The sequence below is a fragment of the Pempheris klunzingeri genome, chromosome 16 (genome assembly GCF_042242105.1).
Source record: "Pempheris klunzingeri isolate RE-2024b chromosome 16, fPemKlu1.hap1, whole genome shotgun sequence".
Taxonomy (NCBI): domain Eukaryota; kingdom Metazoa; phylum Chordata; class Actinopteri; order Acropomatiformes; family Pempheridae; genus Pempheris; species Pempheris klunzingeri.
This window is the reverse complement of record NC_092027.1, coordinates 21,845,702-21,866,832: the sequence shown is the minus strand read 5'-3', so window position 1 is coordinate 21,866,832 and position 21,131 is coordinate 21,845,702. Positions and strand designations below refer to the sequence as shown.

The 21,131-nt window shown below is 41.5% G+C and overlaps 2 protein-coding genes across 3 annotated transcripts in view; both read right to left on the bottom strand.

The window, feature by feature from the left end:
* sh3bgrl3 (SH3 domain binding glutamate-rich protein like 3) overlaps window positions 1–21,131 on the bottom strand; it is a 65,628-nt gene that overhangs the window by 31,468 nt on the left and 13,029 nt on the right. The gene's annotated exons all lie outside the window — the stretch shown is intronic.
* The window catches only part of trappc9 (trafficking protein particle complex subunit 9), a 183,378-nt gene that overhangs the window by 157,365 nt on the left and 4,882 nt on the right, over window positions 1–21,131 (bottom strand). Inside the window, exons 3-9 of one of the 2 annotated variants that reach the window (XM_070846006.1) lie at window positions 20,353–20,498; window positions 19,967–20,092; window positions 17,846–17,872; window positions 15,575–15,696; window positions 13,035–13,160; window positions 11,800–12,016; window positions 8,242–8,385 (exon numbers count right to left, since the gene is read on the bottom strand). In XM_070846006.1, the coding sequence (XP_070702107.1) occupies window positions 8,242–8,385; window positions 11,800–12,016; window positions 13,035–13,160; window positions 15,575–15,696; window positions 17,846–17,872; window positions 19,967–20,092; window positions 20,353–20,498 (908 nt within the window). The remainder of the gene's footprint in view (window positions 1–8,241; window positions 8,386–11,799; window positions 12,017–13,034; window positions 13,161–15,574; window positions 15,697–17,845; window positions 17,873–19,966; window positions 20,093–20,352; window positions 20,499–21,131) is intronic. The other variant, XM_070846007.1, reaches the window with a different exon arrangement.

Genomic DNA, 21,131 nt, shown 5'->3' with positions numbered 1-21,131 from the left:
AGCTAGAAGAAAAAAACTATTTTTGACTTGTTCTTGCCCCGCTCTTCACCGAGCCCCCCCGCCCGGACAAACACAACGAAGCACATTGTTAGCCTGACAGCTGGAACACCCTGTCCAGATAAGCAGAGAAACGTTTTTACACTTAGCGAAAAAGAGCGGAGAGAAGGTGCAGCTCTCAGCGCTTCATACAACTCCCAGAATGAAAGGATCTCATCTCCGAGTGTCACCCGTCAAGAGGGGAGAATAGCTACTGAAGGCGGGATGAAAAGCAGCATGGGTAAAAGTTTACTCTGATCCCCATCCCTGAAAACAGAGAGCGTATGTCACCTTGCACGACACAAGAGTACTTCTGAAATTTGCACCTTTTAAATCAGCCGTCGTCTAACAAGTTTGTTTGCAGTTCTTCTTTCCTCGCTGCCGCTTTATTAGCTGCGTTTCAGCAGCCTGACGTGAGTGAACATTCATTTCAGAGTAAACAATGGAATAATGCCCGTACCATTCAAATTAGTGTGACAGTAATGAGAGGGCTCAGGTATTCTGACAGCATCTTTTGTACACAGCCATATTTTAATGCCTCCCAATTTGTCAGGATGGATCCAGTGTAATTCGTTAAGCAGCAGGTGTCAATTGAGTTCATTTGGAAACTGTTTTGCAAGCTTAAGCTCCATGAAAAGTAATAATATGAGGCGGTTTGGTGTGAGGGACAATCTGTGAAGGGCAACCAATGCACTGATTCATTTTCCGGTTGATGCACCAAAAACAGACTTTTAAGTTAGCCGTCCCTCACAAAATGTCTCGTTTTCCTCCGTCCACCTTCCTGATGTGTCTCATCTCTGCTCTTTCCCCCAAAATGAGGCCTTAACGTCCAGGTTTTACTTTCCATGTGTTCACATCGCTGTCTTGTTTTTATCCAACAGAACTATCTCCCCCCATGGTCAATCTGTAGCGCCGTAACGCTGCTGCAGAAAAATAAGCTTGGCAGCTAAAACCCTCTCTCTCCTCATCCTTCAGCACACATCTACATAGCATAGCTCCTTAAAGGAATAGGGTAGAGTAATGTTTGTCCGATAGCAGCTGTGTGGTTAAGCGAGTGAGAGAGAGAGAAGTTAGTGAATGCGAGCGGAGCAGATGAAAATGTTGGCAGTAAGTTGTAAGTGTAGCAGTAAATGTACATTGTAAGCTTCAGAGTGTCAAGTCTCATCTGTTGTCTCCCCCACTGCTGAACAAGTGAAGCCCAAGCAAACATCCCCCCCAGAGCTTCCGACTGTGTTCGCTCGCTGAGCGGGAAGGGCTAACAGCAACGTTGTGTTTTTTGGTTTTCTTTGGTTGTTATGCAACTTTATAGGAAGTAACGTTAACTGCTTTACTTATCTACGTGACATTACTACCTTCTTATCCGAACAGATGCAAATTACTCACCATTTAAAGCTGACGAGGAAAAGATTCTTTTGGATTTGTGTGTGTAATTTTGATGTTCTTCCATATGTTTTGGCTTGCAGTAAGTCAAAACTACTTTCTTTTGAAAAGACCAGCTGAGCTGTTCGTCAGCTCTCTCTCTCTCTCTCTCTCTCTCGTTACAGTTTAGAAGTAAAAGAAAAAAGAATTCATTCATTTCAGCAGAATATGACAATCTGTGAATGTCAGTTTACAGGATAAGCCGATGATATTCTAACCATGAATTGATGGGACTAAGTATGTTCCATACAGCTCCATTGCTTTCCAAAATCTTAAGAAATCATTAATGAGCCAATGAGTGATGTGTTTCTTTATCCCGATGAATCTGGGTACTATAGTTTATTTTGAGTCCATTTCATATTTTTGTATTCATTTATACGGGTTTATCCTGCTCATTACCGCGCACAAATGTACTGCATGTACTTAAGACCCTTTCTGGTGCCAGCAGATACATAGAGGCCTTGCAGCAGGGCACGTTTTGCGAGCACACGAAATAAAAAAGTTTTGTGCCTGCACTGCTATAACTGAACAGAGTTTCACCAGGAGAACCGAAAAGATTATCACCTTGTCTATACCCCCAAACGAACACGTTTCCTGACCCACTAGGAGGAGTGGCTAAGGCTGGTAGAAAGGACACTAAAGCAGTGTTTCCATGAGCCTGGGTTAGTTTGCTTTAAAGATAACACACCATTAACACGTGTTTCCACGGCGTCCTCACAGCAGGGGACAGCTGTGCTGGGCAGCGTAGTCAACAGGCTCCACATGTGTGTCTGTACATTAAAAGCTTTCCACTGGCGAACCAATGGTGGGCTGCTCCAGCAGATATATCAATGCAATGTATCTGTAACAGAGTTAGTGGAACTAACTCTTAAGCAGTGCTATTTTTTATTGGAAACAGGCCAACATCACAAAATATGGACATATTCTGTTTATATTCTTTGTTTAGGTGGTCAGTTTTCAATAGTGCACATAATGCAAATTCTGTTTGCATTTATGCTCATACACACACACACTTACCAAGAACCCAACTGTAATCATACCATAATGGTTCTTGATTAAGACTCAAGATCCCAGAGGGGTAAATATAGTCAATGGTTGTAAATGAAAATAAAATGATAATAAATTAAACTACAGCTACAGACATCTGAACATCCAATCAGGTAGGAAATGTTATCGAACTGTGTCAGAGAAGACAGAACCCCACCAAACGATGTAGAAGGCGTGGATCAAATGGATGCAGCTACTGAGATCAAGTGAATGAAATACCTGTTCTCAAATCAGATCAACATGTGCATTGAAAGTATTCTTTGAAAAATATTTCAGCAATTGTCCCAAGGGTTCCGGAGAAAAGACAAAAGCATTTAGATGGACTGACTGATGGCTGACGGCTTGGAGAGCACGGGGGGGCAACACAATAGTAAATGGATGACATGTTACAAATTGGCATGATAAACAGGAAGCTACATACATCAAGCAGACAGTTCAGTCAGACATAATAATGGGCCATACTCTGTTTGGAGGAAAATGGCAAACAAGAAGATGATGTCAGACTGAATAATGGAGTGGGAACCAAATGGCAGTGATAACTGAAATTTCATCAAGTTTATGGCCTTCGACTTCGAGCAGGTCCTGAAGTAACACCGCTAGCATTCTCCTAATTCTTTTAAAGATCTTTGCAATTTGATGAAACAAAAAAAAAAAACCCCAGCAGAAGAGGTAAAGGGCCCCCAGAGACTTCTATACTGCTGGGAAGAGGTGAGACTAGAGCCTCAAATACCTTTAATGACAAGATGGGAACATTGTCAAAGGGACATTCATCAAATTATATTGTGAAATGAAAATTACTGACAGACCACAGACCGACATGTCAACAGTTTTATGAATAATTTAGATTTTTCTGGCTGGTGTGTCACGCAAAAAGCCGGCAGCGAAAAAAAAAAAAAAAAAAAAAACTTACTGTAAGTGAAACATAAATCATCTAAACAATAAACACAACAGTTAAAAAAGAATCCATCCAGACTGGAAACTGAGCAGCTGAAAGAGGAACATTCATCTTTCTAAAATGAAATTCACTATTAAAAGTAAGCAATATCAAACTTCTCCATCTCCACTGCTGTGACTTTACAAAAACTGCTGCGTGCACGGCTCCGACATGTTGACTGTGAGGCTGTGGTGTGAGACAAGGTCAACGGGCCTGCTCAGAGAAATGCAAATCGAGATGATTTAGTGATTCAGCCGGATGCTGCACCGAAATGAGAGATGCAAATCCAAAGGGGTGTGTTACAGCCGTGGTGCTGTGTGTTTGTCTGTGTGTGTTTTTCTTCTCCCGTCTTTTCCAACTGACCCCAACCACCTGAGGGGGAACACATTCAGGTCAGTGTGTGCCGGGGTCAGTAACTTTACTCCTCTGTTAGAGGGAGGGTGTTCGCTAATTGTTTTAATTCAACACGGACTGTTGTAGCTCTTTTTTTTTTCCTGAATCGGTTTCTGTGTGGTGGCTGTTACTTTTAAGGCTGGCAATAAAGCCCTGATTTTCTTTTTTTTTTTTTTTAATTTCTGTTTCCCATGTTTCATTTTTCCTGGGTTACTTTGATGTAACGTATTTAATGTTCAATGTATGTAATTATGGCAATAATGAAGACAATAAAGACAAACAACTGTAAAACACCTGTAGCTTAAAGGCAGAGTAGTACTCCTGCTGACTGGTAAACTGATATTGATGAATAAAAGCAGAGTTGTGTCCCTTTAACGCCATCCGTCATCTACGACTACACGGAGTTGCATCAGAGAAGCATCGCTGGCTGCAATGAACCACGACAAAATCACTGCAGCAACTGTTTTTGTCAATCTGAAAAAGTTCTTCTGAGTAAGGGAAAATATTTTCATGTTTTATACAGGCTGCTATGTGACCGTGTAAACACCTTCAACAGACTACTGCTCCACTCACAAGTCTGGTATGGTAGGCACTAATTAAGCATGTGGACTTCTCTAATTGAATGCAGCTCATTAAAACGAAAAAGACAAACAGCAAAATAGCAGGACATGCTTTTCAGTTCTATTTTTAATTGGCTAGAATTGCTGAACCGCACATGTAGTTGGCTGCACATGTGGTCATTGGCTGTATACCTGTCATTAAATGTATATCAGTGTCTAACGTGACCCACAAAAACGCTGACACCAGGCGTTCATATCTCAGAAAATCTGAGTTCATATTTTTTTCATCCGCTCCTGACATTACTATTACAAGTCAGCAGACCCTACATGGCCATTTGAGTTTACTACTGGAAGAAGTGAAGTGAGCATTTTTAGCCAGATGATGCAACAATTTCACTGGTCATTACAACTGCACAACGAAAACATCACATTGTTTTGGGGGGGTTTTCTGAAATTGTAAGTGATATTTAGGTCTTGGCTGGTTTCTAGCTCAAGAGAATCACTAACTGGTATTAGGGGTAGCTTGCCCACCATCAAATCACTGTAAATGAAACACAGACGCGTATTCTGTGCCTGCTGGAGATTCTGGACAATGGCCCGTGAGAATAATGAAGTTGGGCCGATAACACCTGCTGTCTGGTTTCCACATACCACACCATATCAGCGCCTTCATGTTGGGAGCTACAGAGTGAAGAAACTCTACAAACAGAAACAGTGCCAATCACCTGAGACACCCGACAGTCACAATGCAATTATCATGCTGCTGCTAATCTGGCAGTCAGCTGCATAAACCGTAACAGCGGGTCAAACAAAGCACATCAAGTTAAATGCGTGTCTAAATTTAAACTTGCCATCAAAGAGAGGGGCAGCGTATGTAGACGTGATGGTGGCTAGGGGAAAGGTATGCATGCTCCATCAGCTTGTCAGTGACCTTACACAGAATCTGGTGGCTTTGAATGCAACTTTGAGTGATATTATAGAGGCATTTGAAGCCACGATTCAGTGTCCGAGGAGCTGTAAATTGCATTGAGGCTGCAAATCAGTGGGGAAAATGACAGTATAATCTACACCTCTTGAGGACCACCAGTACTAATTCAAAAGATATCAGGGATACCATCTTTGTTTTAATTCAACGTCAGGTATAAACCCTTATTACAGAAGATAATCACCCTCAACATATGGGATGGGAATTAAAAAGCACTAATGAGTAACCACTGAAGGCCTTTTTTTTTATCATGCACTTCATATTTTAAACATAGTTGTAGAGTAAAAAATGGTTTGAATGAACTTTGAAGGGTTCAGAATAAGTTATTCCAGTTACATTTCTTAAATGAGGTTCCATCCTTTGTAGTCATCCAGATTAAAACAGACCTTTAAGTGTGACTTGATATTTTCAAGTGCGTCTCAAGTCTGGTTTTTATTTATTTATGTTTCCATTTGGTAAATGGTCTGTATTTGTATAGCACCTTTCTAGTTATTTCAACTACTCAAAGCGCTTTACATGACATCATTCACCCATTCACACATCAATCATACAGGAGGAATGTAATTTGGAGGAGACTGTTCTTTCATACTCATTCACACACTGAAGCTGCTTCAGGACCAAGTTGGGGTTCAGTGTCTTGCCCAAGGACACTTCGACATGTTGACCCATAGGAGCTGGGGATCGAACCCCCGACCTTCTGATTGAGGGACGACCCACTCTACCACTGAGCCACAGCCTCCCCGTTTAACCTTTATTTCTATTATATCTGACGGTGCTGTCAAATGATTCAAAATGTGTTTGCATAAGCAGTGTATAACTGAATATATTTACATAGACGTTAATAATAATCAATATTCAAATCTATATCTATGTTTCTGACTGATGAGTTTTTCAGTGCACCTTACAAACAACGTTTAAACATAGTAATATATATGTATATCTATAGATTCAGACATCAGGTTAGCAAGATGTGATCAACATGTAACTGAGCCCTCTACCATCCACACTGGTTCTATTTTAAATTGCGCAGTTCAGAGTGTAAAATTGAGAACTGGACAGCAGCAGTCCAGTAATTGTTTAGTTTACTTACTGAACCAAAAGTCCTATGGCTTCACTCACACAGTCTAGCAGCTGTCCAGCGATTACTCATAACCTCTCCTCAATCACTGCGCTGCTTCTTTCTTTTTCATCTTATTGGTGTGTTCTTTTTTTTTTTAATCCAACTCTGCCTCATCATGTGTCCCTCACTGATGTCGTTTGCACAGGCCTCCTAGAATCAGCTGTAATTAGCCCTACCTGGTCACCTTGCCATGAGTCATGAACCACAGGAAGAGCGGCTGAGGTAAAGGCTTTCATGAAGCATCTGAGCTATGTTCGTAATGACACCAGGCAAGACTTGAAAAGGCACAATCAGCATCAGACAGGCCTTTGAGAAAAGAGAGATGTTACTCCTGTGGGTGATGTGATGACATTAAAACAGAGATGAATGACAGATGCTATCCAGCCTAAAAGAAACTGTATTTTCTTACTACAGTCCTGAGCACTGTAATCAATATTTGTAAAAAAAACTAACGAGGCTCAAGCAACCAACACACTGGTATGTGACGTCAGAGAGACAATATCTGGAGCTCTTCTCGTCATCTGTCTATTTTCAGCTCTGTCTAATGTTAGCATGTATGTTTATGTGTTTTCGTGGTATGTAGCACATTTTGGGAAAATAATTCTCATACTCCAACTAGAATACTTTCCCACAGATACAATTCTGACTGGTTGTGTTGATTGTACCGTATGTGTTGCGTGATGACGCCACTGAAGGCCACACGTCTTCTACCACGTATGAACATTAATACCGGTAAATATCCGAAAGTTTCATTCTAAAGTTTCATTTCTGTTTAAGATTAATGTCAGTGTGATGACTGCTGACGATGCCCGCATATTATCACACAATAATCAGAGTGCCTGAATTTAACAGCATCATTTCTGTAAAAGAAATAGAATAGAAGTCCTTTCCTGCTCAACTCTATTCTTATGCTTGACATAAGCGCACGCATACCCCAAGACACATCAGTGGGTAGTTATTCCACCAGAGCAACCAACAATGAGTTAACTGACATTTTTAATATGACAGTGCAGACGGGAACAGAGGCAATCAAAGGAGGGCACCCAAACTGCAGCGGGCAGCACTCTGAGCCCCAAAAGTGACACTAAGTAAATGTGAAATGCTATTTTATTTGAGCAAAAAAAAAAAAAAAAAAAAGTTCAAGATCTGAGCTTACAAGGTCAGATTTTTCAGTCAGAAAACACTGAGTAGCAACAGTAGTAATTGCATCACTTGGTAGCGTTGCTCTGGCCCTTGATGTATGTACGGCTGGAGAGAGTAATATTATTCCAGCGCGACTGTTTCAAAGAGTGCTTGTATAGGCAGCACAGCCACAGAAGTCCCTCTGCTGACGTTTTTATACTGTAAGCTCGCTTCATCTTGTTCATACCTCGCCTCCTTCTCTCCACCCCCCCTCCCCCGATTCTCATGCTCCGCAGCCAACCAAGGATTACGTTGGCCTCTATTGTGTGGCCAGTGGACCGTCTGGCTCACACTGCTTCAGTAAAAACCCTATCTCCTGGCTGCACAGGATTTCTGGTCAGAGCACAATGTTGCACTCCCGCCAAGAAAAAGCTGCCTTTGTTGTGCATCACATACCATTAAGCACAAGGTATAATGCCGCAATCACCAAAGGACAGGGTGGCTGTTTCTAGATTATTTTGAAGGCTGGGCATGAAGCTCGAAGCACCTCATGGGGTCTAAAATTCTACAATGACAGAAGGAAGTGTAATATTGCTACTTTCCTGAGAGTTTATTGTGAGCTGACCTTGATCAGACAGGAAGTCCAGCATGGTCTGCAGCAGGAAGGACAGGTGGCGTACGGACAGGCCGGGGTTGCCCATGCGACGGGAGGCGTACACCAGTTCGTGTAGGAGGCGCATCTGAACAGCAGCCCAGCCTCGGTGGGTACCTGGGAGACAGATGACAGGGGGAGAGATTCACATTCACAGGACTGACGAGGCTCATTGCTGACATCTAATGTTACACTGCTGTCATGTCAGATTAGTACAGCCGCAGCACTGACCATCACGTCGCTTTAATGATGTCAAAGTCAACATTTCTATTAATATAGGATTGTTAGGACGCATTACAGCTAAAAATGATCAGTCAATTAAACTGATTTGTCTGACGACTGAAATGATTCAGCAACTATTTTGATGACTGCTGGCTGCGTGAGCTCAGTTATTTTTAAATGTGCCAAACACGGCCTCGTTCCGGCTTCTCAATTGTGAGGATTTGCTGCTTTTCTTTATCATGTAACCGTAACCAAATGATTTTTTTTTTTAGGTTGTTCACTGTTTAAAACGGGCATTTTGAAGACTTTACTTTGAACTTCTTTTTTTTTTCCAATGTCTATGGTCATTTTATTTTGCGCCATTTTCTGACTGATTAGAAACCAACAACGTCGTCGTTATTGTTTCCCACATGACACATTTTGAGTGACATTATGAACAAGAAATGGAACACTGAAAATCAATTGGATGACTTGATGCAGTATGTAAATTAATCCAAATGTGCATATCATAATATATACAGGAAATATTCTTAGTAATGCTGGGATAACAGTTTTTCTCACTATATCCCCCAGCACGCATGCACAGTAACTTTTAATAATTGCTCTTGTATTCATTTAGCAACATGAATGCTTGAGGCAGTACAACAACTGTGTGACAGACCCTCAGACACACGAAAGGCAACGCGTAATTAGATCAAAATCAAGTCTTTCCAGTGGAGCCATCTCTTAAAACTGAAGTGTCCCCGTTACAGACACAGGTGTGCTCCAGCGTGGTGTGAACGGAGCCTGCGCCGTTTTCTCTGCAGAGCTTCACAAGACATCTTAATAGCATTCTAGCCTGACACCAACTGTTACATAAGACCCTCAGCCCCCTACGAGATCCCCTGCTCCACTCCCAGCTGTCGACTGTTGACTCACTAAGTGGGAAGGAAAACTGGAGGAAAGATGTTCTGGAGAGGCCGTGGGGGCCAGAGGGAAGGAGGGAGGATATTTGGTAAACACTCTGATGTTTCCTCAGCTTAAATACCACTTCCAATAACGTCAAATCATGCCCGTGATGCTTTTCCGTTATCAGCACTTTTCTCCTGTGGTTATTATTCATCCTGACTTCTTCTGCCATCTGAACAAACTATGAATGCAATTCCTTCATAAGCTATTTTTTCTGTCGTGAAACTGCACCCACTAAGCAGTCTAAAAATAGCTGACTTCCACCTGTCTGCCAAAACCAGCGCTTATCTGGAGAACAGTAATCCAAAGGACACTCTGGATTTTCTGAGAATGTCTCTCTCACTCGATCACGAAAAAAATTCATTTGTAGTATTTTCAGACTGGAGTTGGAGATGTCCGGCAAGCCTATTTAACCCATCACCAAGATAATGAGCGTGATGCCGCAGCCAGGCAGTCGCACTGTCATGCAGCACCTTTGCTATCTGCTATCGGACCGCACAGGCTCCAGGGAATAATGGTCTGCCTGTTCATCCACTTGTGTGTCCACTTGTACAAGATTATTTCATCATCTAAAAAAATACAAGATGTAAAAAGTCCAAAGTCTGGAATATGAATTAAGAACTGGTTTTACTATTAACTAGTGTGAAATGACACTAGACTAAGACGCTAAGAACTTAAAGTTGAGACTCATGTTCAGAGAGCAAACACACAAAATGGATGAAACTGAGAAATGGCACGCTATGATATAGGTGGAAAGATAACTATTAAAAGCAAACTATATGGCTATTATACTGTATTCAACATGGGTTTACTTTTGTCTATGAAGGGGAAATAAATCCTGGTAGTACAGATTTACTGACACTTACTCAAGTGATATCAAGGCCCAGGGCACCAACAGTTATTTATGTGATAATGGTGTTACGTATCCTAAATACGATCTAAGAACAACCTTTTGCACTGAAAGTGTGACTATTTTAACTCACACAATCTGCTGGTTCTATTCAGTTCATAACAGGAAACTAGATCAGAGATTAACTGCACAACACCTGAGATAAATCCTCTCAGGAGGAAGAGAAAATATGGACGCTTTTCTTTTCTTTTCTTTTCTCTGGGAGCTCTGTCTTTTGTGTTACCAGTGCTTTCCATAGAGTGGCTGCAATGAGTAAGGGTCAAAAGTCTGTAGAACCAAGAGGCTTATCATGAGGACCTTACCAAAGAGTGTACAAAAGCCTGGGTCAGGTCTCAACTGTGCCCCTTTTTGAGCAAAAGTGGTGGTTTGAATGTAGAACGCCCTCAAGGAGCACTCTTGAAAAGGCAGCCCAACTAAAGGTAGAATGAAGCGATGCTTTTCATTTCCTTTATCTATTACATATGTTTACCCTGCTGCCATTCAAGCATTCTAGATCAGGCGAGACGGTATTTGAGGATTAATTCAGTGAGATTTACTCCTTTTAACTGATTTAAATCAGCGTTACTTGACTCTTAAAAACACATTTTAAAAATCGAATCACGATAGGCGGAGACCATTCTCTCGGTTTGTTTTTGCTGCTGACTGACTCTGTTCTAACTCTTCATTACCTCTATGATTGTAGGAAACCCTCGTTACGTTGTACGTTTTGTGCATGTCCACTTTTGCTTGTGATAAAAGGCAAAGCTGATTGCTAAAAGCTGTCATTTAAACGACGTGCTGTAGTTTCTCTTCTTTCATTAGCTCAGGGCCTCGTTTCCCAAAAGCATCGTTAAATCACACTTACTGAGGTTCTTAAACTTTACAGGTGTTTCCCTAAAGCATTGTAACTGAAGACACTTTTAGAAATGGTGGCAGATTAACGAGTGCCGCCAGCCCGCTTATAGGAGGAACCAGAGATGTCGCTTTTACCATGAGCAAGAAAAACAGATGACTTTTGAGTGATTAGGTTTAAATTAGATGTGTTTTTCTAAAAGCAGCACGGCTCACTGAATGTAATACATGCTATGTTACTTTAAAGTGTATTCCATCCTCTTCAGCACCAGAGGCAGCCGACGTTAAGCAGCTCTTAAGTGCTGTTTGGGAAAACGGGAGTAAAATTTAGGAGAGAAACACTCGATCGATCATTATTGGAAACAGGGCCCTAATGTGTTCACCCTCACTCAGGAAGACCCTTAAACACTAGGGTCAAATCGATTAGTTGCTTATTTGATTAGTCGACTGAAAATGATCCAAAGGAAAGGATTAATTAACCAAAACAATGATACATAAAGAACGTGATAACTGCAGCCCTGAAACACACCACATTCAATAGGAGAGATGAATAATAATAATAATAGAGAAGAAACATACGCAGTCTAAAACGTCTAATACCTCCGAGTGTCCAAGTTTACCTTTGCTGAAGTCCTTGGGATCGAGTGACAGGCTGTACCCAGGCAGCGTCTCCAGCAGCAGCTTGTAGCAGGCCCTCCAGCCCGGCTCTGGGATGGTGGGCGCCACGCACTGCATGGCTGCGACGCGCTTGAAAAACGCAGACTTGCGATGGAAGCCAATCAGTTCGTAGAGCTCGGACAGGATGCTGTAGCGCTGGATCTTCTCCTCCTCTGACAGCTGCAGTGATGGAGACAACGTTAAAGTCCTCCTCTGCTCAAAGAGTGCTTCGCTTATTGTGACTTTCAAAAAGGTCTGGAGGAGATCTTTGAACACCCCAATGTAATTGTTTGCTCTCACATTTTTGGGGTTGTGACTTCCTGCTAAGTGCATGAGGGATTATTAAGAGGAATACTTTCACTAAATTGCCATATTCTCACAATTGTACAGGTAAATGAGCTGCCATCAGGCCTCCATCCACTACTTGAAACATTAAAATGTCATTTCAAAGTATATCAAGATTTAAAATCAGAGAAAAGGGTTAAATAACTGGAGGAAATTTCATTGGCTGCATAGGCCACATCATGAAACGAGACAAAGAAAAACGTACTGTATCAATAATAAGGAGGTGAAAGGTTATTACTCTGAGAGGGCAGAAAAGGGAACAAGGTGAGTTCTGCTGGTGTGCAAGACATACAGATGGGTGACAAATAAAAGGAAACACCAAAACCAGCTTCAGTGCTCTGTGTAACTCTATTAGATATAAGATATTCACTTATTTATATATGTATGTGTATATAACCTTTATTTAATCACGTCATCTCATTAAGAGCAGGATTTCTTTTGCAAGAGAAGCCTGAGTAGATAGTACAAAAAAAAAACACACATAACCAGTCACAGCAGTAGGACACAATCACAGACATGATTAAATAGATTTGAGGATTAAATTTTGGATTACATCACTTGGTCTATGGAGATGGTGATGGACAGCATTGTTTTATATGTTGGTCCAAAATCTTCTACAGGTTTTCAACAGGCTTGAGACGTGTGACTGTAAAGGCTCTAGGTCTTTATTAGCATAATGTTCATACCCAGTAAACCACTCAGGGATCCCTGGTGCACGCAGGCATCTGCATTTGATGTTTCTCCACTCTGTTAACAAGGTTTTTCCTTTTCCCCTTGTCCCTTATCGGTATATAACATATATATCACGCCGTGTAAGCAGGAAAGGTGTTTATTTCCCAGCTGGATAGCGTACCTGTCCCAGGTTGATGTAAACGGCGTTCTGCAGGAACTCCGACGCCTCCCTGGCCCTCTTCTGAATGGCCAGCACCCTGACCGCTTTGACACAGGCCTCCAGTTCGATTACTCCCGCGTTCTTATACTGCCAGAGATAAGAGGGGGAGCGGGGGAGGCTCAGCGTTAATGAAAAATGAGTAGTGAATAGAGGGTCGTCTTGACTTCTACAACCCACCTCATAATCAGGGGGAATGTTTTCTCGTTAACACATGACCACCCTCATCAGTCACTGCAGACGTGGGATGACAGACAGGCGTGATAACTCCGATCCCCCGTTGCTCGGTTTTTCAGGGGACTCTCACCACAAACCTGAGCTTCTGCTGGTGAACGCTTCACGCAATGTGCAGCTTTTATCTCAACTTCCCTCCACTTCCACCCTCATTGTCTCCTTATTAAAATTCAATTAATATCTGAACGGCTATGTGTTGAGATGTAATTTAATTCTGAATGAACTAGTTACAGGTAAAAGGGCTGAGGGAGGTCAGTGCAAAAAGGCAATTAGAATAATGAAGATAAAGCGCAGAGTTGCTTCTGAATAGTTTGGAAGCATAATGAGCCTATTCAGCTTTCCCTAAGCATCAGAGATACTTTAATGCTATTCTGTGTGACTTTGTCCAAGTCGTGTCAAACAGACAGTAGAAACATACTACGTTGCAAACAGATACAGAATACACATTATTTTGTCTGAAATTGCTTTTTAAAAAGGTGATCGCCGACTATCATGGTTCTTTTTCCAGAGATGAAACATCGGTCTCGTGCTTTCTCTGTGCAGCATTCAGACGCAAACAGCTGCTGTCAGCATTTACTAGTCTGATCCTCCTCAAACACAGTACTGTCGCTGCCGTCACACTCCAAGCCAAACCAAGCCAAACACTGCCCCCTGGTGAGAGGGACAGGTATTACCACACAGACACATTTCTGCCTGTGAGTGCCGGTCGGTTCTGCATCAAACCAACTGAGGCGTAAACACTGTCACGTACAGTATGAGCATCGATCTGAAGGCTGGAGGGCTCTGCACGACTACCTGTGTCACATACAAATGTTCTCATGTGACACCGATTTTGATTTCCCAGCCCTGTCCCCTACATCAAATTCAGAATCCGGTTCATGATAGTTGTGATAACTTTTGAAGCTGTGGATGGTCAGGCACTACGGTGTCTTCATCTATTTACTCTGTCTATAGAGGAAAATATCGTAAAGCACCTGCCTACATTAGAGAACTGCTGACTTCTCCACCCTGTCTGTGGTACTCAGCCCACTAGACCCTGTTGCAGATCAGGGCTAATGGGCTATTTAATCTTTAAAAAAGGGCCAACTGATTTTCTTTTATCTTTTTAAGACCTTTTTAACAACACACACAACGCAATTTAATTTTCAAAGTTGTACCGATCAAAGTATGATTGAAAATCAGAATGATGATGTTGCCTAGAATGACTGATTAGTACTTTTGTTTCAGTGCCACTTAGCAGTATGTGACAATAAATCCTAATAATGTAATTAATTCAATTACAAGGTAAGAGGCATAAAATGGATGGATTAACCAATTAAAAATGATCAACTCATTTAAGTTCATTGAAGCTTTTGCTGAAAGTCTGATGGTGCTGACTGAACTCAGCAAAAAAAAAAAGGATTGAACAGCATCCTGCAGCACTGGTTTTAGTTTAGAGATGTCTGAGGCCACAATCACATCATACAAAAACATTTTAAAACTCACATTACTGCCGATGACAGGTCAGACAATGTTTAAGACTTTGGTACATTAACTTTAACACTTTTTAATACATGCCAAGGTCTTTTTTTTTGGTCTAATTTGGTCACTTGTGAGTATTTATGTCAGCATGATGGGAAGTGGGATTGAACTACAGTGTGCATTTGTGGTAATGTAGGAACATGTAATAATGGTAAGAAAGGAACTTAATAGGATTAATTCAGTGTTGGTTTTAGACAAATCCAAGACATTTAGACGACTTCAGACCTCAGCTCAAGACCCACTAACTGCCTTTGTTTAGTTTGATTTATTTTGATTTTATTTGTTGCTCTTACATTATGCAAATTGTATCTGGCATTAACTGTGAAGCACTATGTCATGTCTGGCCCTGTAAAATACTATAGAAATGTACTTACTGCAGACTCAGTATTTAGTTAACTTAGCAAAATCACTATTAAGTCATTCAAACATTAAATTAGGACAATATTGAGCTTTGACTGACTACTGTGGAGCTGATATATTCTGGTTGTCCATGTAAACCTTTTTTATGTATAAATACATTCTTTTTCATTAATACACAGTTTTCAGTGGCCATGGAGTTTTATTGTCTCCTGCACTGAATGCTCGTTTGAAAATCCTTTTGTATTTAAAACCTGGGGGAGTCTTGTATGCAGAAATTACTCAATTAAATGACATAGAATTTTGGCATGAGATATTATCAATACCTATCTTCCAACATCAGATGATACTGATTGAATTCTTAATTAATTAAAGAGTTAATTAAAGAGTACCTTTCCATAGTAAGAGATGGCCTCTTTGTATTTCTCGATAATGTCCTCAGGACTCAGGCAGTTCTTCGCTCGTCCAATCTCAGTGCTGGTGTCTGCACTGATGCCGTTGGCTGTGAGGGCACCTACACTCAAAAGAAGAGGACGGCGAATGATTAGTTTAAGAATGACATCAGGGTCGTCAGTCTGTTCCACCACAAAAGGAAATGACGGGAGTGACAACAGGAAGGAGGGGAAACTTTAAATATACTACTTACTCTTTAAAGACACCACCCTGGCACCATTGTGTGTGTGTGTGTGTGCACACAGTACTCTTAGGCAGGTGTGAAGAAATACTGTAAAGTAAGCTGTAATGCTTTCAAAAATATGAAATTCAATAGTTTGTTTTTATCAATTCACAAAATGCAAAGTGAGCGAACAAAAGACAAATCTAAAATCAAATCAATATCTGGTGTGACCACCCTTTGCCTTCAAAACAGCATCAGTTCTTCCAAGCACACAGTCAGGGATTTTGTAGGATCATATTTAGGTGTATGATTAACCAATTATACCAAACATGTATGTATTTCAGAGCAGACTGGGGTTTCAAGATGTGCTTTTCAAGAAGAAGCACAAAGAAACGGGCAACGCTGAGGACAGCAGACGCAGTGGTCGGCCAAGGAAACTTGGTGCAGCAGATAAAAGACACATTATGCTTCGTTCCCTTCTAAATCAGACAACAAGGAGTCCTGGAAGTGATGGTGCCCCCCCCACAGAGCCCTGATCTCAACATCATCCAGTCTGTCTGGGATGATGGGACTCACATGACAGAAGGATCTGAGGCAGCTGACATCCACAGAAGATCTGTGGTTAAGTTCTCCAACATGTTTGGAACAACCTTCCTGCTGAGTTCCTTCAAAAACAGTGAAAGTCTACCTGGAAGAACTGATGCTGTTTTGAAGGCAAAGGGTGGTCACACCAAATACTGATTTGATTTTGATTTTTCTCCTCTGTAGTTCACTTTGCATTTTGTAAACTGATAAAAAACAAACAATTAAATTTCATATTTTTGAAAACATTGCAGCTTTTCTTCACACCTGCCCAAAGCTTACTGTATTTCACAGTGCGTATGTATGTGTGTGTGTGTGTGTACATATATATATATATATATATATTCACAGAAAAGGACTACTATCATATCTGAACAGATAATGTTGAATGAAACTGAAATGTGTGTTTATTCCTTGTCATTATGCCTCCTGATGATCCAGTTTAAAACTAAATGTAACTAAAACCTACAGCACGTGGCCCCGCTCTCTCTTACGCCAGTAATAAGTGATATCATGAATACTGTGAGGCCTTTGGAGCCTCTGAGATGTGATCAAAATGCTGTTCATGGCTAATGTCCCAGGCAGAGTTAAACTCGCACCTGAAATGCTTCAAAAGCAATTGCGTGGTGCATCTCTCGGACAAATCTGATTAGAATACAAATACCAATTGAAATCCATCGCCTAGCAACGGGGCTGTGTCCATAGCAACACTGTGGTGCTGTCACGATGGCAAACGTGTGAATAATGAGCTGCTGCATTGCACTGCTTCTGAGGCCAATTTGCACACGCAGCATGGCAAAGAGAAAATACTTAAAGAAATAGACGCACAGAGTTAAATAAAGTAAAATATTTGAGATGATCAAGTTGCAGAATATAAATACGTTATGGGACTTCTTTCATTTAGGCTGTGAATGTGACAGGTTAAGCAACAGTGAGCAGTCAACAAGCGGGAAAGTATGCACCAATGATCATGGACTGCCACCTGCTGGCGCTTCAGCAGACACATGTTTAAACTACTAATCGTTCTTGGAACATATTCTACATATTTTTGACAGGGTTATGTGATTTTTGTGTGATTGAGTAAGATGAGTAAGATGTGAGATGCTAGGATAACAGGCCTCAATATATAAGAAAAGGAAGCGACTGTGAGCGGCCATGTGAAGCCTTGGTCTTCAATCATGTGGTCATGTAGTGAGTTATGTGATCACCAAAAGTGTGGCTGTGAGAAAGAGCCGGTACATTAGCAGGAAAAACAAAAGGTGATGGTAAACCAACACAGGAGAAGACTACCTGCCACAGGGGGGAAAAAAAACATCAATCAATTTCCAAACGCTGAAATAAACCAGAGGAATCAGGATGCTGATAATGTAAGACGGAGAATGACGTCTAATGCAGGGCAGATGTGACCACAAGCAAACAGGCAGACTGATGACTACAAGAGCTATGTTGGTTAGACATACCATACCTGGGTCAATGAGAACCTCCTGAGCTCCTACAGACAGAGAGAAAGAATGCAGATTCACTCCATACGCAAGGCGCAATGTTAGCATTGTTAGTCCCAAGAGTCTGCTTAATGGTGCTGCTGCTCTCCTGTTTACAGAGCTTTTCATCATTCACTTTTGCCATGCAATTCACTTCATCAAAACAAAGTCAGCGGTTTCCTGTGAAGTTTGACCAATAGTAGCGCTAAGAAGCAGTGTCTCTATCTTTTTGGAGAGTGTCTCCATTTTGTTTGCCTCATGCACATGCATGAAGACAGGTGACAGCGCTGCTCCAAGGTACACAACAATGTACAAACTAGAACAAGAAGAAGAGTGCTTGATGCTGGGTTCAAACTTTAAAAGAAAAATCAGCTCTGGAAATATTCTATGAAGAATAAAATGCACGCAACACGGTTGTGATACAGAATGTACTGTAAACACCACCTTTCATTATTTAAACGGGAAACTCCACAGGGCACCTTTAACATTTGTACCATCATAGAAAAATGTGGTACAAATCTTGTTCTTTATTTAACTAGCAGATGAGAAAGTCTTAAGTGTAGTGTTGAAATCATTTATTGAGTAACTGACTAGTTTGACAGAAAATGCACTGGCGTTAATTTGAATTTAAAAATCATTTATCAAGTAAAAATGCCAAATATGTGGTGGTTAAAACTTCCATCCGTCCATTGTTTACAACTTAAGGGCTGCAGTGATTGTGGGGGGGAAAGAATCATCTGTGATCATGTTCACTTCTCCCATTGGACTGAAGACTCAGACCCTGCTGCTAGTCTCCTAAAGGGGCGGGGAAGGGCAGAACCTATGTGACACAGGGTATCCTGGGTCCTGGGGACAATCCCAGCCGCCATTTGGCGAGAGGCGGGGTGCACCCTGGACTGGTCGCCTGTCAATCACAGAGCCGACAACCATCCAGTCACACCTACGGGCAATTTAGACACCAGCTAACCTGACCTGCATGTCTTTGGGCTGTAGGAGGAAGACGGAGTCCCCGGAGAAAACATCCACACGAAAAGAGCCCAGGTTCAAACTGCAAACCTCCAGACAGCAGGTTCGAACCTGGAACCTTTTTGCTGTGAGAGAACAGTGCTAACTACTGCACTGCCCTGCTGCCCGTGGTTAAAACTTTATTTTTATAGATATATATATATGATAATATATACTGCTTGCTTTCCATAACTGCAATACCATTGGTGCTGCCACTAAGGTTTATAGCCCCCAGTATTATTCATAGTTATCTATATTCATTAGTATTTTTGTATCTACATTCAATTCTACATTAGCTACTTTTACACTGTGCATATTACATTCCTGCTTTCTGTTTATAATGTAGATTACATTACTTTTTCTACTCTCAAGCTACAGAGAAGAATCAGTTCTGTCCATATCATGGTTACACTACTGATGTATCATAGCTGAATTCATTTGTACTGGACGTTTTGTATATTGATTTTGGTGCATTATTTATGTATCTCTATGTGCACTTTGCTGCTGCTTTGCTGGCTAGATGCTAAACTGTGTTTCACTGCACGGGGATTTACTGTGTGACAATAATCTCATTCTAAATCAATGTGAATCTGATTCTAAATGTGTAACACAACCATTAAACCATAACAATCTGCAATTTAATCGTCATTGTTCATCATTTGTTGCAACCCTAAATTACCCAGTAAGATATCATCCAGCCATCATAAAAGCAGCACTTTATTGCCGTTTATATTCAAACTGGCAGAGGACGATGCTCTTCGATTGGCCCGTTAGATTTTGCAAGTGTATAAAGGCCGTATTAATTAAACACCGTGTTAATAGCATGTTAATAACAGAGCAGATGCGTTCAAGTTTGCTGCAACTTCTGAGTTCGTTAGCAGTCATTAGGGTAAATAACAGAAGCAGTTCAGGAGGCTAACATCTCGTACTCTGCACACAAAGGAAGCAGCTTAGCTGAGCAAAGCTTAGTGATGTTTGTGGCGCAAGTCAGCAGTTACTTTCTCACTGAATCAGATCTCACGCACAGACAACAGCCTTTAGCTATTAACCCATTCCAGGCCATTATTTCTATCAGTTTGTTGACAGAGTGACGCGCTCACCTGGCCTGTGGCGTTTCCCTGCATCTGCCGGCTGGGAGACGCTCGGCTTACGTCCTACAGTCTTCCCCGCTGTGCCCCCAGGGTAGTGGAATATGACCGAGGCTGAACACAAACCCTCCAACGCAGCTGTGGAGCAAAAGTAATAAGAGACAAACATGCTATCTCTAACTAGTTCTCATTTCTCTTTCTACAAATCTAGCTGTTGCAAGAGACTCTGGTTTTCATTGAACTGTAATAATCCTTCAAAGAAATAAAAAGCTAAATGTTAATATTGGTAATGGCCAAAAAAAAAACAGTATCAGTCACACGTTGACATTGAGAAATAAACAAATTCTAGCTTTGTAAATCCCACCTTATGGTAATAAGCTGCCATTCTCCAGACTTACCACCCAGCCAGAGGAAGTCATTAACCCCCCTGAGCAGCTCCACAGCCATGTGGTAGTGGACCAAGGCGTCCTGCAGCATGCCTGCCTGGAGACACAAGTCTCCGACATGCTTCCTCATCCGTCCCTGGCAACGCTTCTTATAATGCCTGAGAGAAAGCAGCAGGAAAAGGGAGAGAAACTTCTTCAGACAACAGCACGATAAATGAAATGGCTCAAATTCTTCATAAAATATATGTTTTCGGCTTCTCAATTGATTTTGGGATATTCATATTGTGGACTACTTTTTAAAAAGGAACAGCTCAGACTTTCTGCTGTTGTCATTTCTTATGTCAGCAGGGCGCCAGGAGAGGAGACTCTTATCGGTCTGCAGAGGGGATGTATGGGGTGGGGGAGCACAAGCGAAGGACAACAACGCACGGACGGAGTGTGGGCTGGCCGACAGTAGCACCCTGTAGTCTGGCACAATGACACAGGGACTGAGGAAGGAGCAGCTTTACCAGGTGGAATGTAACCGTTTTGAGGGAAGTTGTGAGCCTGTGAGCACTGTGGAAGACTGGGAAGGTCATGTGAGGGGAATAATATGAATCTGCTGGTGTTCAAGGACTTAAGGTGAAATGGAGCCATGGACAACATTTTCTTACCTGTATTAGGGCAGAGAATAAAAATATATACAAACATCTAGTCTGGGAAAAAGGATATCATACGTCATCAAACATTAAGGCTAATGCTCAGGAGACTACTTCTGAACAACAGTGAAATCGTTCTGGCAGGGTAAAACT